This window comes from Haemaphysalis longicornis, unplaced genomic scaffold (assembly GCF_048455015.1).
Source record: "Haemaphysalis longicornis isolate Haplotype H1 unplaced genomic scaffold, Haemaphysalis longicornis Haplotype H1 scaffold_4, whole genome shotgun sequence".
NCBI lineage: Eukaryota > Metazoa > Arthropoda > Arachnida > Ixodida > Ixodidae > Haemaphysalis > Haemaphysalis longicornis.
The window spans coordinates 3,418,611-3,436,579 of record NW_027526361.1 but is presented as its reverse complement, the minus strand read 5'-3'; the positions used below and the strand labels follow the sequence as shown (position 1 = coordinate 3,436,579).

The 17,969-nt window shown below is 48.7% G+C and overlaps 1 protein-coding gene across 7 annotated transcripts in view; it reads right to left on the bottom strand.

Moving 5' to 3' along the window:
- Positions 1-1,091: 1,091 nt before the first annotated feature.
- LOC144178120 (calcium-activated chloride channel regulator 3A-1-like) overlaps positions 1,092-17,969 on the bottom strand; it is a 48,952-nt gene continuing 32,074 nt past the window's right edge. The window contains exons 8-13 of one of the 7 annotated variants that reach the window (XM_077705658.1): positions 17,748-17,915; positions 16,460-16,597; positions 14,970-15,122; positions 10,891-11,036; positions 10,060-10,284; positions 1,092-1,827 (exon numbers count right to left, since the gene is read on the bottom strand). In XM_077705658.1, the coding sequence (XP_077561784.1) occupies positions 10,084-10,284; positions 10,891-11,036; positions 14,970-15,122; positions 16,460-16,597; positions 17,748-17,915 (806 nt within the window). In that variant the 3' untranslated portion in view covers positions 1,092-1,827; positions 10,060-10,083. Of the gene's footprint in view, positions 1,828-10,059; positions 10,285-10,890; positions 11,037-14,969; positions 15,123-16,437; positions 16,598-17,747; positions 17,916-17,969 lie in introns of those variants that run through there. The other 6 variants (XM_077705656.1, XM_077705660.1, XM_077705659.1 and 3 more) reach the window with 6 other exon arrangements.

Here is a 17,969-nt window from a genome sequence, read left to right as displayed (position 1 = left end):
CGCGGTTACATGTACGTCCAGGGCTTTGTATACTCTCTTAGACTCTCGACGGCGCTTTGGAGCTTGCACTTTCTGAAAAGGTTCAGAATTGTCTGCGAGGGTGTTGGCCGTCTCGGCGTGTATTACTGTGCCAGAAGGTGAGTCCTCCGTTATGTCGGAAATATCCTCCTCGTTGTCTGCAAAATTGTTCAACGGTTGTCTGTCAAAGGTTGTTCACTCGCAGTGTAAGATCGGCCAACCAAATCATCCATCACGAGAAAGCTTCGCGTTCAACCGTCGTCGCCGTCGTTAGACAGAGGGGTGCATGATTTTTTGACTTCATCGGTTACTTGGCGGCATTACGAATGCTGCCATTAGACATCATCGAGCGAGCATGATTGTGCACGTACAGCAATGGCTGAGAAACAACCTCGGTGAAATTTAGTTTCCGGCTTCTCCTTTTCCCTCCTCCTCGCACGTAATCTGGCCGGCCCGTGTAGTCGGCTGTCGCGCGACGCGTACAAATTGTACGTGCCAGATTCCGGACTCTTCCTGAGGTTAGAAAAAGATGGAGGTCCACTCGGGCAAAGCTCCGTTGCCCAGATCGGTGCGCCCTTGGCCGAAGAGTTACTGTGGGTATTCTAGAGTAGTGGTGCGTACCTCCAGAGTAGCACATGCTGGCAGTGCAGGATCGGCCAAACAAAGAATACATCACGAGAAAGCTTGCGTTATGTGACGTTAATGGGGGTGGCACTTTTTTCATCGAAACGGCCGTGGACGTCGTTTTAGTGGAATGCTTATAGTACCGTCGGACGGCACTCGACACAACCTTGTGGTAAAAGAAAGTTCGCTTTCCGGTTCCTTTTTGCAGTAACAATACATACGATTACAGCACCCGGACATCTTGACTGAGCGGGTATTTGCCGCCGCGAAAGTTGTAGCACACTGCCTGGGCGCCGGTTCACTGCGAATGCGATGTTTTCATAGGTACACTCGTAAACTTTTATGAGCTTTTCAAAGGAGTTATTTGAAATATATTGGCAAAATAAGAGCATGTAAGGAGTTTATCAAGGAGTTTTTCGAAATATTGCCAAAATGAAAACATTTAGTGAGTTTCTTCCAAAATTTTACGTTATTGTTAACTACTAGCTTGGTCTGCAGAGTAGTGGGCACAACCGTTCCGGCACACTCACAGTAAAAGGAACACGCTTTACTTTGAATTTACGTAGCTTTAAAACACCGTGTTTTAATTTTATACTTATACAATTACATACTCTTCTTCGCGTTTTGTGACGGAGTGTATGAATTTAAGGCCACTTAAACATTTCAATCCAAGCCAATGACGAAGGTAAGGCGAGCGTACAGCATGATGGAGGCATATGACGACACGGACGGCCTTGATATGAGCCTCATAGACGCTAGCGCCAGATTCCTCTCTAGTGTATATAGTAAGAAACTCAATGGTGACCGGGGCTCAGCACTTGCGAGTGGTGAGCGGGGATCACTGTCAGTGGCGTTCACCGACATTCGCACTGACCACCCCGAAACGATGACAAAGCTCGCTCACCCGTGAGTGATGAGTGAAACGTGTGCGAGTGCACTCGTGAGTGAGCCTGCCGACCTATGGACCGTGGAAGACACCCAAGAAAAACGTGCCGTGCACAATGCACCCAGAGATTCAACGAAGCATCACGCGAAACATTGAAGGCAGTAAAGGCAGAGTAAACGCCCTGTGCAGGCGGCATGCTGGCCAGTGGTGTCGTGTGAGCGAGACAACATATTTTATTACTCCAGCGAGGTGACTCCTCCGTCCGCTGCGGGGTGTCGGTCGCCATGCCGCTCTCTCCCCTGCACGAAATCAAGTTCCATGGTATAAGCCTCGAGGCACCTGCGAAGCATCTCAACCGCAGAAGCGAGGGAACGCCGTTTCGGTGGCCTGAACGAGTTGCTCGTTTGAACACGTGTGTAGTTGTTAGCTGCCCTTCAGGCAGGACTATTGACGAATCGCAACCACGTGGCAGGGGCGCTCGCCGTCGTTTGCCTTCTTTCTTTTACGGAAGGTAGTGGTGCCAGTTACGTTTAGAGCGTGCGCAGTCATGCCGAAGCCGCTACTTTCTCTGTTCTAGAAATAATGGCGACGTAGTCTTACTTTAGCAGTCGGCAATTTCTTATACATTATCAGAGAGCAGTGCTACCTGTCACGTGGAGACAGTCGCAATGAAAGCCGTAAACTTTGTCGTCAAAGCGATCCCTCTCGTTCTATGCCGGTTCACACAGCCGTGTACCTTGCGTGTGTCCTCGAGAAAGGGAGCGTTACGATGGAGTACGGGCCTCGCATTGCAGAAAATGGCGGCTAGTCCTCCCCACTGTTGTATGACTTGGCTAGCGTAGCCTGACGCCCCAGCCGCATGGCACGCCAGTGGGAAAGAGTACTGCCGGTGCTAAAGGAGCCCGGGAACGATCGAAGCTTGAACGTGAAACGTTGTTAGGCTGGCAGCTAGTCCAACTCACTCTAAGAAAAAAAGGGTAGAAAAAGGCCGGCTGCTCTCCCTGCGTTTGAGATCGCACCTTTTTTAGCAATGACTCAGCAACAGAGATTTGCAAATGAACCGCATACCTCGAGTTGGACAATCATTGCGATTGTTGACGGAGGCTGGTAGCCATTGAATGGTCGCACGATTTCTTGATGACTGACTTTATATGCACGTCGTCGTGAAGTCTGGCGGAAGCCACTATACGCACGACGCGAATGACGCGCCAACGCGGCAGCCGGAGCAACTGGCGTCGCGCCGTTGCTCCGGCCGTCCCAATCGCCCTGAGAGAGCGTTTTGCCGAATGCCCAAGCGGCTGTATCGCCGTTTTAAATGCAGAGCATTTCAGTAACTCACGATGTCACCCGCGTTGACGTCCGTAGTCCGCATCGCTCCCCATACACTATATAAAAAAAATACTTACCGGCGCCAGGTTTCGATCCCACGACTCTGCGGGCGGAACGCAAGGTACATGGTGCTCTAACCACTGCGCCACAAAGCCGACACAGAACGGAAAGTTACGAACGCGCCTTATATCCTTGACTCATTCAACCATCGGCCACAGGTGCGCCCTCTTCCCCGCGTCCTCCTCGCCTTCTCTCCGCTCGCAACACCCTCTCTCGCCGCGTACGGTTCGGGAGCACAACAGGTGGGGACGTGCGCAACACCCTCTCTTGCCGCCTTGGGTTCGCGCTGAGCAACAGTCGGTTCGCGCGCAAGAACAGGTGGGGGCGCTTGCATCGCGCTCTCTCGCCGCGGTCGGTTCGCGCTTAAAGGAGCCATGAAGAGAAAATGCAAGTTGGTTTTATTCGAAAGATTTCGTGTTTTATAGTGCCCCCAGCGCTTGTCCGGATACAAACGGTGCTTTATTCACTGAGAAATTAAACAACTTAGGTTAAAATTTTGATTTTCCCGCTCAATCGTGCGTTTTCGTGGTCCCAAGTGACATCACGGGAACCGACCGCTCTGCAGCCTAGAGTACCTTCATTCACGCATCCGCCGTACAGGGTAGAGACACGTAACGCTGGCGCCGCCATGTTCGGTTGCTCGCTCGCCGCCGAAGCAAGTCATTGTGTCAAAACCGCGATAAAATTATCGCCGCAACGCGGTTTACTGAAGAAGTTTGAATCATGTTGTCTGTTTCGCGTTGCTAGGCCTCGTGGGAAACGAAAAGAATAACGCGTTGAGCCCGTTGGCCCAATTGCGGCGGCACGGGACCGTTCAAAGGTTGTCTCCACCCTGTAGCGGTGTTGGTTTGTTTCCGCGTTTCTTTACGTTCCGTAACCTAGATGGCGCCACCATACCGTGGCAAGCGTTTGGTTTGTTTTTGCCCGCATTTAAACCTGGCTTGTTTTTGTTCTGGGAGAAAATATTCGTTCCCTGAAACAGTGCTCGCTCGACAAATGGGGTCACGTAAGACACCGTTGCTTGCGTCAATCGGCCAGTGTCGTCTGAGACAACCCCAAGCCCCATAGTGCTGTGCAGCTAAACCAAAGCATGCTGTGCGCAGTACGAACAGCAGAACGCATCAGTACTTCTATGTTTACATGTGCTTTCGTAACTTCCACTGCTTGTCCCATCATTCCTATTGCTTTGTAAAGAATGTGCCCTAAATTTAAGCGCAAATCGCTCGTTCGTCTAGTTTGTAAGCTCTACCTAATTTGCGTCTGCTTCTGCCAGCCTCCGCCAATCGCAGAGCTTAGCCCATGTGACATCACAGGTTCTGTTGCGGGAAATGAGCTGGTGGGTCGCATGACCATTCTCGTTTTTCCTAATTATGTAGCTTATTTGAGCGAAGTTTACGTTAAAAGTGGTGTCAGTATGATTCTAACGAGACAATCTTTTGAATGAACCAAACTTGTGTTTTCTCTTCATGGCTCCTTTCTCTTCGCGCTCCGGTCGCTAACATCTGTGGCGTTATCGTGACGTCAACATCACGCGTTCGTGTGGTGGCGCGATTTCGGCGCTATAACACTCTCTCGCGAGGGGCATTGGATTGGATTCGATTGGATTGGCTTGGATTGGATTGGGTTGGATTGGTTTAGATTTGGATTGGATTAAAGTGAATTGTGTTGGATTGTGTTGCGTCATAGCCGCGCCACGTTGCGTCATAGCCGCGGCAGGGGGTTCACGGCTCGTTTCACGTTTAACCATCGACTTCATCGACAATGTCTACGCTGGAAGACAACAATTACAACAAAAACAACCAATACATAATCCATACGACTTGAAGGCGCGCCCCCCTCGGAAATGCTATGCATTTGATCGTGCCCCTCGCGAGGGGGATGTTTCTTTTTTTTAGATGCGACTGCATCTCATTCACTCGCCTTGTCCCTCCATACGGCGTTATTGTTGTCCGTCCACACCCCTCCCCCATTCTCCTCGCCGCGCGAGTTGCGCTCTCCGCCGCTCACCCCATCTCCCCTCCGATAGCGAACACTCTCTCGCGAGGGGCATTGGATTGGATTCGATTGGCTTGGCTTGGATTTGGATTGGATTGGATTAAAGTGGATTGTGTTGGATTGTGTTGCGTCATAGCCGCGCCACGTTGCTTCATAGCCGCGGTCGTTCCAGCACCGGCGTTCCGGTTTCCATCGATGCGTTGAATGGAGCCTAACAATGCTGCTATCGCCCGCGCAACCGTAACAAGCACCGATCACTGTGAACCCCCAAGTGAATCGACCAAGTGAACCCCCAAGATGCGTCGCATCTCCACAGGGTTCCCCTCGCGGGAAGGTGGGGTAATTTTTAAATGCAGAGCATTTCAGTAACTCATGATGTCACCCGCGTTGACGTCCATAGTCCGCACCGCACCCCTCCCTACTATATAAAAAAAAATACTATCCGGCGCCCGGTTTCGATCCCTCGACACTGCGGGCGGAGCGCAATGTACATGGTGCTCTACCCACTGCGCCACAAGGCCGACACAGAATGGGGCGCTACGAACGCGCCTTATATCGTTGACTCATTCAAATTACTGCTGACGAGCGCTCTCTCGTCAGCAGTTGCCACAAGTGCAACAACATTAACGTAACGCAAACTACTTAACGTCGTGCGCCCCCGGAAATGCTCTGCATTTGATCGTGCCCCTTGCGAGGGGGATGTTTCACTGCGTCTTCTCTCGGTCGCGGGACCCGTGGCGCCATCTGGCGGAGGCGCGGCACAACTCGTAGCACCTTTGAAAAAGCGCCTCGAAAGCGCGGCAAATATGAAACAGGGATGACGCGCTTTCGAGGCAATCCGCCGACGCGGCTGCTTTGTGTACAGACTCGGCGGCGAGCGTCCCGGGATTCTGGTGCCGACCGAACCCCATTTCTTCCTCCATGGCGGTCTTTGCGCGCTACGTCTCAGCAGCGATAATTTTTTTTCATCGCTCCACGGGTATGGTGGCTTCTATCCACTACACCATTGGTCGCGAAGCTGATGGTCCAAATGAAAGCCGTACAACGCTCGTCGAAATGGCTTTTCGTGAACTTTCGCGCTCCGTGTCGCAATAAAAAAAAGCGTAGCTGATGTTATGGATGCAAAGCAAAATATGGAACCGGATAATGCATTTATTTTACCTACGATTGCAGCTATGTGACTTATTTAACATGGGCAGTGCCACATTAAGCCCTTGACACACCGTCTATATTCCCAATTACCGATGGGAAATTTGGAGCTCCCTAAAAAATAACCTAGGTTATAATTTTCACGTATTTCTTATCTCGGCTTACAATCTGCATAGTCAATGCAGTACAGAAGCGCTCGGGTTGCGATCGCATCAAACCCATAACGGATGGCGGTGACCTATCCAGCCTCCGAATTAATACTGTGGGATGGAAGCACCTATCCTATTTTTTGAATTAACACCTTTATGGAGGATTACGTTGACCGATTGCCTAAACGATGCGACTAATTGTTGTACTCATGCGCGTTAAGAAAGTTACAGGTTCAAATTCAATTGCAACAAATAAAAAAAAACGAAGTCAGATGCACCCCTATTTCATTTTATCTTAAACGTATCTCGGTGGCCACATGCAAGCCAATTTACACCATTTCGAAATCAATACCCACGACATTTAATTTCAAGCACATCTCCATGTGTTGAGCAATGATAACAGCTTTCATGTTTGCTTTGGGCATTAGCCAAAGAAACGTACACTAAAAGTTGGAAACCGAATGTGCACTGAACATTCCAAGACCTGCTATGTATACGTCGTGAAGGAACCTCCATGTGCGAAGGGTTCGCGATCCTGACCCCCCCCCCCCCCCTTCCCCCTCTACGAAATGACGCCGACACGCAAGAAACAGAAATAACCAGTTTATTCCGGACAATAAAACAGAACGGCACGGGTTGAAGTATCAGCGTGTAACATAACAGTCATGCGAGCAACCGCGACACTAATCAATGAACTGCACCGATCGTGCCGAAAATAATAGGGCGCTTTCATTAACACCCACGGCGATGTCCCAGTCTATTGTCCGAGTCTGTTGTCGCGGTTGCACACTTCACACTTCAATTTATTTTGCAGTCATTCATGTCCTACACTTAGCCGCGAATTGACGACGCCCACTGTTTCTGTAACTTTCACTACGAAAAGGGCGTTGTTCTGGGGCTGAAATTCTCTCACGGCGCGATCGAAATCGCTAAAGCAACTAAATCATGCCGCAACTTCGAATGTCATGCCGCCTCCGTCGAGGCCCTTGGGGAACCCGCCAACCCGTTTGACGAGGGCGCTTTCAGTTTTCAGCAACTGCCGCGTTGGCGCCCCAGTCGCGTCGTGCGTGTAATGGCTTCCGCCAGGCCCCACGACGTCGTGCGTATAAAGTCAGTCTTTCTTGACAGCATTCTTAAAACACGTGTTTATGATTCCCCTCTTCACCAATTTAGAGTGCGCGGAATGAAAGGGGAGGAGTGATTTGCTGCTCCTTGGTTGGTGTGCCCAACAAGTGTGATCTGGTTTAAATGTCAAGTTTATGTCGAGAAACTGGATTGAGTTATTAATCGGAAGTTCGAAAGTACACTCGAGGCAGAGTTACTCAATATAGACTATATCCAGTATCTCTGCACTCGAGGGGCCTAAAATTTTCTTTAACAATGGATAACCCATCATGGGTGCGACATTATAACATCAGAATTACAAGCCAAGAAGAATAAATAATCGTCCACAAAGCGAAACACACGAACAACATTCATGCTGTCAAGGTGGCCAGCCACAATGTTGTCTAGTTTGGATAAAAACAAGTCACTAAGAATCGGGGCAATGCATGAGCCAATGCATATTCCTTCGCGTTGTAGTGTCCCTTTTGTTGTAATGTCCCTTTTCCTAGTGACGAGTTCGGTAGTGTCCCTTTTCAAAATGCCGCAGGGGTGTCTGTTAGTGGTTTTTTAGAACTTTTATTGTTTTATCTACGTTCCACTTTTACTCAATATGATGGTAAGCCGTGCCTACAACGCGAAGGAATATGCATTGGCTCATGCATTGCCCCGATTCTTAGTGACTTGTTTTTATCCAAACTAGACATCATTGTGGCCGGCCGCCTTGACAGCATGAATGTTGTTCGTGCGTTTCGCTTTGTGGACGATTATTTATTCTTCTTGGCTTGTAATTCTGATGTCCTATAATGTCGCGCCCATGATGTGTTATCCATTGTTAAAGAAAATTTTAGGCCCTCGAGTGTACTTTCGAACTTCCGATTAATAACTCAATCCAGTTTCTCGACATAAACTTGACATTTAAACCAGATCACACATGTTGGGCACACCAACCAAGGAGCAGCAAACCACTCCTCCTCTTTCATTCCACGCACTCTAAATTGGTGAAGAGGGGAATCATAAACACATGTTTTAAGAATGCTATCAAGAAATCGTGCGACCATTCAATGGCTACCAGCCTCCGTCCACAATCGCAAAGATTGTCCAACTCAGGGTATCCGGTTCATTTGCAAATCTCCGTTGCTGAGTCCTTGCTAAAAAAGTTGCGATCCCAAACGCAGGGAGAGCAGCCGGCCTCACTCAAAACCCGTCCAAAATACGCGGTTATACCTTACCTCCACATTATTTCCCACAACTTGAAGAAAATTGCAGGACGTGCCAATATTAGGGTGTTTTTTTCTGCCCCAGAAAAACTGGGCAAGTTATGCATAATGAGCAATCCCTGGGGTCAACGCTCTAGCCGTTGTGGTATAAAACATAAATGTAAGCCCACAACATGCACAGAAAACGTGAGTTCCCCTTTCTTGTGGCAAACGTTACATTGAGCAGACTGATCGCTGTGTTAATGACCGGCTTCGCGAGCACTCTGGCAATGTCAAAAATGGGAGTGGCGGATGGTTAGCGCATCATTGTTCCACGTGTGTCCACAAACCGCACTGCTAACCGCTCCTCGACAAATGCATCATAATCTGCAAGAATAAAGAGTTTGACCATAGAAATTATGGAAGCTGAAAAAATAGACAGGTTGCAGTCTCAATGCGTGAGCACACCATCTGTATCTTTTTCTGAAAAAGAACTATGTTGTCTCAGACTATTATAAGTGTCTCTGCGCATGTGTGCTGGTATGCAAGTGGAAAGCGTGACATGTATAAATTGTGGGTTTTTTCCAAACATATTTTGTTGGCAGTTTAGCGCTCGTCCTGTTATCTCCTTTCTTTGTCTGTGTCTAATTTGCGCTTTCAGTTCCTTAATGAGCCCCAGCAAAGCGGTTGAGCTAGACAGTAGCGTCCATCGGCTGGCGAGGAGCGGACACAGGAGCTGCAATAGTTTCTGGGTCTTCAGCGGCCTTTGACACTTCTTAAATTGGCTGTACGATTTCTTCATCGTTCAAAACCTCAGTCGTGTCGGCGTCTGCGTCGGCGCTCAGATAGTGTGTGTGAAAGCTCAGATCTGCTGCGACCTCGTTAAGCCTACGAGACTGTTCCCAGGAACTGGGCGGGATGTCCCCTTCTTGCTCGCGTTGACGGCTTGCGGAACTCGAAATACTTCGTCAAACCGAGAATGGCGCTGAATCTGTTTCGTTAATTCGAGTCCGTAAAAGCATTGAGCCGTATAAGCACCTGCGGGGAATCTGAATTTGTTCGTTAGATCGGGAATATAGTAATTTTGGGTTTCTTTAGATCTAGTTTTGACTGTAGTTTCCCCATCGAGCGAAACTGGCAAAGAATGAACTGTCCAACACTCCCAATAAGGAAAAGTTTCATGCTACACGGTACCCTTTGCGGCGGAATTAGAATGCCAAAAACTGTGAGCCAAAGTGAAAAAAAAAAAGCATTCTACGCGTAGGTGGGAAACGACGCGAAGGGAAGGTTCATTTGCATGCAGTTGCGAATTTCTCCCTCACAAAGTGCTCTTCCAAGTATTTCTCTGCGCTGACCACCGAGACGTGCTACGCTCGCAAGGCCATGAAACGTTGTTTGCTTCTGCCGGTGACGTTTCCGTCGGCGTCGCGAAACCGCACGAGGCGCTTGCTTGCAACTTGGCTGCGCTTGAAGGAAAGACAGACGCTACCAGGCGTCTTTTGGGTTTCTACCTGGAGTGGTGAGCTTAGGTTAAAAGAGAGCAGCGTACTTGTGCGTACGATGGAAGCGGTCATCAAGGGCCGCGCCAGCGGAGCGCAGGGGCCCGCCTCGCCACCTGGCGCACAGCCCCGCCGAGGCGGACCGGCCGCATGTCCACGTGCGTGGCTCTGGCCACGTTGGAGATGGCCGAGGGCCGCCCCTGCCCGTCTTGCGTCCGCACCGCCAGAAATACGGTGAACGACCCGCGGCTCCGAGGGAACAGCTGAGCTGGAACCTGCAATGGATGGCGCCCACCTTTCCCCCTGTCAAGCCCGGACGCTATTTTTAAAGAGCCTCGATGTTTCATGATAGCGAGCGAATTCCACCCAGAGGCGGCTATGCGCACTGCTGGGAGACAACTCTCCGCTGTGTGCGCTATTTTCAAAACATGATTCGGACCTCAAGCATGTGCGTCTCGTCACTTGGACATGCACCTTGTGTAGGTTATGCTAGGAGCTCAAAACCGCACTTGGACATCAAGAGCCATTTACGAATCGAAATAAAGGTGCTATGTGCCTGTATGCATGTATCCTTCTCTGGAATGACTGCCATCAACGTTCAGGAGAAATGAAGTTTATGTCTATGTAGTGTGCTAAAAAGCTTCGCTGGACATCCAACTTCGCAGTTTGCAATGGTTGATGATCTTAATTTTTAAGAATTCTTATTTACAAGAGTGTCTTTGCGGCAATCGTTACTTTTCTGACAGCCTTAACCGCGTAAGAAATGAGAGACGACGCCTCACACGAAAATACAAAACTTGCGCAAGGCAGTTTCGAAAGTGTACAGGCAGGCTATTTCATGGCAATACCCGCTAATAGAGCCCCACGCGAGCCTGCAGTACCTGTATGACGATTTGGTGGCGCTTTCGGGGTGCCAGGGGGTTGAGGCTGCCACGTATGATGTCCGAATCCCTGATCTGGACGGTCTTCAGGAAGTTCTCCTCCAGCTCGCTCGCGTGCCTACTGCAACGCAAGTCGACGTAGTCCACTGCGAGGAATTATATTGGCGGTGCTTTCAATTCAGCTTTGCTGGAAAGTTTGTTTGGAACGACTTGTACAGTTGCTATGGAGGGTGAGAAGACAAAACAGCCTGATGAAGCACAATGTAGCATTTGTACACGCTAACGCTGCGTTTCTACTATCTTCGGAACAGAAGTGAAAAATAATAATTTGAATTTCACTATCACTAAATGGAGTGACCAAAAGTCGACGAAGAAACAAGTCTTGAAATCATTACAGAGAAACTAATACAAATTTATAATTTATAACATGGTCAGTGGTCTGCTTTGTTCGCAGATACTCATACAAGGAGGGGATAACGTCTGCCTGGCATAGTTGATGCTTGTTTTCTTTTCATTACTGTGGGTTGTGTGGCGGAACTGATTGGCATGTTTTTTACAGATACTTTGTGTAAAACCATTTGCAACATTTTCTTTCAGAAAATTTACGATGGTTAATAAATTGTGCTTTTCTTAAAGATTGGAGCAGAATATCTGTGCTACGGTACATCTTCAATGATTCGCAATGATCTAGTGCGTGTAGGTTCTTCCTTTTTGCGTGGAAGCTAGCTTTTCTTGTTGCTCCACAAATAATTAAACACTGATCAAGGCATGACTCAACCAGTAATAAGGCTGCTTTTTGAGCCGGGAAAATAAAAAAAAATCGTATTTTACAAATTATTTCAACTGTGGCGATGATGCCGTGGGAAGATGGTCTACATGAACTGACAAATTGAGATTTTCTTGAAAACGAACACCAACAACTCATGCGGCGTCATTCACTCGATAGGCTCACAGAAAAATCTGATTGCAGTTCCTTGCTTGATGCATTTATTTAGTGGCCGAAAATAATGTATTTACTTTTCTTGGTGTTCAGTTCAAGTTTGTCCAGTGTCGACCACTTAATAAGATTGAGAGCCAGGTATTATGTTGTTTCTTATGTTTATTCGGCTTTTTTCCAAAAAAAATACACTGATGTCTGTATCGAGTGTGTTATCTGAACCGAGCACCCGCTATGCGCAGACGGTGTTCCACGCAGGCCGTCACCCTTGCCACCGACATGTATTTAAGCACACTAGAATAAAACCAGTTGTTCGTTCTCCAGCAACCCGAGGTTGTCGTCTTGCCTAATCACATCACATGATACAATGTCGTCTGAGTGCTAAATGATGCTTCGGGCGAAGGGTGTAATAGTAATATAATTAATATGGAGTATCAAAAACAGTGGGCGAAGGATGAACCCTTGTGGTACAACACATTTTACTTCGCCCGATTAACCTCAATATATGGAAAGCGGTTAAATAATTACACATTTATCTTTACCAGGTGAATGCCCTATTTAACTGTTTATTACTCCTGACTCAGCACATCATAAAACAGTGAAGACGAAAAAAGGACCTCAGCGACTGGTATCTAGTGCTATTTTCCATCGCTTCCATTACTGCACTTCGGCTGATAGCTGTTTTTTTCCCGACACGCGCTCTCCACGCTATACAGACTGGTTAATTTCTAAGATAGAAGTGAATGATCACCGAACGTGTGGCCTAGTGTCACAAGCATGAATTTTCACAGGAAAATGAATGTGCCGTGTCCTCCCCCCTCTACCCCCCCCCCCCCCGGATCACTTGCACATAGTACTTTGACTCGTAGCTCTCGCTGGTAGCAGTGCAAATTGTGCAACAGAGATTCAAATTCAGCAATGAATTTATCTCCATTAACTCAGGACGGCAAAGCATCAAGCGCAATATAATCAAACATAAAAATAGACAACAGGAATAACCCAAAACGTGCATGCATGGCACGTTCCACAATATGCAGTATCATTGGGAGACAATGACTAGAAATATACAAAGATGAAAGCATCAAACAAAAGAAAAAAATTCAGGGAAGCTTGCACTCACGCGAAAGACTTTAATGGCGAAGCTTTTGCAGGTGAGCATTGCCAGACACATAGTTACGTTTCAGTATCGTTGTTTATTTGCGCAGTAGCGGCGCTAGTAATCGTCGTCATATGCATCGGAGAGGTAGTCGTCTTCTTCACGGCGAGTGGTGGATGCAAAGTCATCCTCGGCATTGCAGACTTCCACCAGCTCTTCGTCATCGACCTGAGGCAGCTGATCTGCAAGTCGTCTCGGGAAGGAGCGACACCCTCGTAGCCTTCTCCAATTATCCGTAGTGGCTTCTAGATAACGCTTCGGTGCCGCGGTTACCTCTAATGGCTTCTAGATAATGCCGCGGTGACCTCTCCGAAGAGGGTGTCTTTTAGTCGCTGCCGCACGCGAGGGTTCTTCTGCGGTACCGAGCGCAGGCGCACGACGACACGAGGACGAACGAACGAGGAACGCACGCTATGACATGTCTTTCTCGTTCCGAGAAAGGGTTGCCACGATTACGTCGAGCGCTGGAGTTCCTTTGCTATTTTTTTTTGTGCTAGTAGAAATACAACTTTTATTGAAACGGGAGACCGTTGAAAAAACCAGTGCGCGAGTCGGGGACTCGGCGGTCACCACGAGGCACACGCTCACGAGCGCTGGGCATTTTCTTTTTTGCATTTTTTCCTGCACCGCCGAACGTATACGCTAGTACAACCGCTCCGCTGTTAAAAGGAACCCTCTATTTACAAAAGTAGGAACTAAAGCGAGCTGTCAAGGTCCTTGGGGATGGTCACACGGAACCACTGATCACCAATAATCGTGACGCAAGCCAAAATAGGCGTGCTTCCCGAGGAGTTCAATGCAGTTTATTTCTGCCAATGGTCACCGCAGGAAGTCGGGAAAAAGGCATCTCACAGCGTCACAAGCAATGGAGGGTCCGTTTCAAGAGATGCCCCCTTTCTTGTGTCGCTCGCCCCAAGTCTGCGGGCTTCATACTGGTCGCGCCCGCGCGTGTTTAAAAAAAAAATCCGGTGCGCTGTTTAGCCCGAATCGTGGGCGGAGGAAGGGAATGCCTCGGCAACATTTTGTGGTTACATGATAAACACAGACGGCGGTCACGCATTTTTTACCAGGAGTTCTTTATTCAAGTGAGAACAGCCAAGCGTTTCATCGGGCGCTCTCCAGGAATCCCATTATGCCGCGCTGTTACAGCACATTGAGCTCACGTTTGCGGCCTTCAGATATATTTAAATAATGCATACCATTCTCTGGATAGCAAACTGGTGCATCGGTGTTTTGAAATACGTGCGTTTCGTGCTACAGCGTATTATCCTGCTAATAAAAAAAAACCATCAGTGCCATCCATGTGCCCATCATAACAGTCAGCCTGAAAACGGAGTATGTATAGACAAAACCTTTGCAATAATAGTACCGGTAGCCCAGCAGTGTCGGCACTGCTTAGCGAACAGGTACCCTTGGAAGATACGAGGCAAAGCACAGGCGCATGCAAAAAGTTACAGCGTTTATTAATAAATAATTTTCTTCAGATTAGTTTTTGCGTAAATAAATACAGAACCCTAGTTTGCGAACGACGCCGAAGGGAGGCGAGGTAAAAGCAGGACAAAGCAGAAGATAAAACAATTAGCGCCCTTCCACTCTGTGAAGAGGGATGACCTGCGAAGCTGGACGCCGTCATCAAAGTGCACGAAACAAAACACGCTTGTTTATAATTTGCGACTGAGCACACTTACTAGCCAATTAACTGGAAGAAGCTGGAAGGAGCCGAGCTTTATTCTAGAGGGCAAACATAGAGCTGTCTGTTTCCCTCTTGCGTCGTAGGAATCTTACTGTCTCTGTGACACAACAATCCCCTCCTCTCGACCACGGAAAACGCGGACAGATCACAGCCATGTTTAAGCCTCCAGATTTTTTGCTTCCAGAGCTCAATCTTGTGGGAACATCCTGTGTTTAGGCACTCGCGCAAAGGCTCTTATTGGGGCCTATGAATCTAAGCTGAGTTTCTGTGATGATGAGCGGCGACCGCCTCACCGGCTCCAGCATCCATGTGGGCACCCATGGCGGTCCATGAAAGTTCCAGCAGCCAGCGCGAGCCGCGCACCAGCGACGCCTCCACCAGCAGATCGGTCACGGGGCCTGGCCCGATGGCGCTGTGCTCTCGGTACCCGACCAGCTGGAACGAGCCTGCAAGCGAGGCGGAGGCCCCGGCGGTCTAGAGGCACAACTTGCGATGCTTCGGCTGTTGCCACGTGAGGCACTTCTCGCCTCGCGGCACGTGGAGTAAATCGGTTCATCGTGGCACTTGTCTGAAATTGTGATGCGTTCTTGCTGGTATTTGTGAATTAGTTCTCTGTCACCAGCAAACTGCTCTCGAAGAAATGCGGTTGTGATAACTTAAAAGCCGAGTGTACACTAACTTACCTATCTGGTGCCTCATAAGGCTTCGCCATTAATAAACGTTCATGTTTGAAAATAGCTTCAGCTTGAGGTAAGGTCTTTCTTTTCTTGTTGCAGAAAAACCTGCGGATAGCCTAAGCGCTATATTTAACTCCTACTTGTTTTGTTTGTCGCACTGGCAATATGGTTTGATAGGAAGGAGTGTCGCTTCGTGGTTTCTACCCTAGACTGTTCGTGTTTGATCGACAATGTTCTCGATGTAATTCGATGTTGCCAGAGACGAGAACACCCTAAATAAACGAGCAAACGCCGCGGCCTTGTTGACTGGTTCTTCGACGTTTGTGTTTTCTTCTAGTTTAATGCGGGCACAAGCTTGCCCCAATAAAGTTTATTCCTTCAAAAACCTTGCACCATCTTTGGCTACATGACAGGCTTACTTGGCCCCCAAAACATTTCAGTTTCTATTTGTTTAGTGGAGTGTCACAAAACTATAAACAACCAAGTAATGAATAATTCCGCAATTAATTAAATAATAAATCGGTGAACCAATAAATGAATAAACAATTATATAATTATATGTTTAGGGCGTACCCCGCGAGTTCGTACCATGCCACTCACGCCTGAAATAAAAATATAGCCATTGTTACGAACTTTTGTCATCATCAACGTCGTCAATCGTGGGGCAGGAAATCATCCCTTTTTTGTTTGGCGAATTCCCCGAGTCTGGTCACTTTATTCGCAACATTGCAAGGGGGGGGGGGGGGGGATGGAGCTAAGGCTGAGTACAAAGTTGTTGCGTGCAAGTCCCCAGTTTGAATGCGAACATCTTCGACAGAACTCTGTCTGGTTGGGTTTTTAAACAGTCACCCCTGATGAAGGAGCCGAGTTGGCTCCGAAACGTTAGGACCGCTTTGAATAAACGCCCTTGGTTGGTGTATTTGCTTCTTCAAGTCCCCAGTTTATGGAGCTACCAGGGCTGCAGACCAGGTGCTGCAGAATGTGCGTGCATCATGAAATGTCGGAGGAAACGCTCACAAGGCCGTCCAGCGGGAAACGTTGAGCTGCTGCGCGCCGCGAAGGTCGGAGTGCTACATAGGCTCACGAGTTCTGCGGGTGCTGCTCACCGGCGTCGAAGTACCGCTCAAAGTGTCCGCTGGGCACCACGTCCTGCTGGGGATTCTCGGGCGCCCACTGCTCGCTTCCCGCGTCTAGTTTGAGATCAGCCAGGCGGTACGAACTCTTCGCTGGCGCAGTCCGGTTCACTGCGCCAGAATACGGCATGGCTCAGTAAGGTTTAACCCGAAAATAAAGAGAAAAGGCTGACATTGTCATTGTGTAGGCCGCAGATAAATACACGCAAGCCACGACAAACTGCTCAAACAAGCCTCTTTGTCACGAGGGGCCCAGTGGCTTCAGAAAAGTTGTTGCGCGCTCACCCTTTCGGTAGACTCGTGTAACGGGTCTGAATTTGAACGGATGTACAAAAACGCATCGCTGGGTAGCGGACAGGTTTTTTTTATATTAAGGCTTGCTCCAAAGATTTTGAAGCGAATCGTGGTTTGCATATTTTGTGGACTTTCAACTTTGTCTGGCACGATAAGACGTTCTAGGAAGAGAAGTGCAGCGGTCGACGTCATGGTGCACAGCAGCTGGTGAAATTGATAAGACGGTAGCTTCAAAGCAAGCAGCCAGCGGGGGCCAAAGATTGCACTTAGTGTGGAGAAGAGGGAGGCTAGCAGGCCGCGTCAAGCGGGAGAGGAAATGTCCGATACGCGCGCGGGACGATTTGGAACACGAACGCACGTTTGCTCATAAATTTCCAGTGGAGCAGCTTCAATTCATAGCGAAGGACGGTTTTAAAGGTACAAACACTTACGAGTATGAAAATTTCCTGAGCTTTGAACGACGAAAAATTTTGAAGACCAAATTAAGGTCAGAGTAGGGACTATCAGCCGACAATTCGTGCACGGCCGGCAAACTCCACTACGACTGTGAATGCGAGCGTCACAGAAAGATTCGCTTCAACACCGATTCCCACAGAGCGTGGTATCGCGTTCTTTAAAAACACAGCTGTTCTACAAGCCCTGATTGTCTGCTGACACCACATGAATTACAAAGAGAAAAAAAATCCTAGTTAACAATGCTTTAACAAATATGGACAGAAAAGGTTCTTTAATACAAAGCGAATGCAACAGCTTTGGTCTCCCTTACAAATACAATTGTTGAGCTTGTAATTCTTTCCATCATTGTCCTGTTATTTCGTCGCAGGAAGTTGTTCACTTACATTCAGTGATACGCAATGTCTCGAGGTTGCCCACCCCTCCTTTGATCCGGACAGCAGATGAACAATATCGGTACATCGGCACACGGCGAACCCTTTCAGCGAGACCCAGCCAAAGTCGGGAGACTCACCCGCCTTGCGCGCGAGGTCAGTGACGGAGCTGTGGCAAATGTGCGGCGTGACGACTCGCGCGCTGCCCTCGCTGTCCGTGGCGCGCACTGCCACCCGGTATCGGCCCGGGCCCGAGTGGTCGGTGAAGAAGGCCGAGTACACGCCGTCACCCGCAGTGGTGTCCGCGCCTGCGCAGGCGTGCGAGCGGCTGCAGAGGACCTCCCGCAAGTGTGCACCGGCCG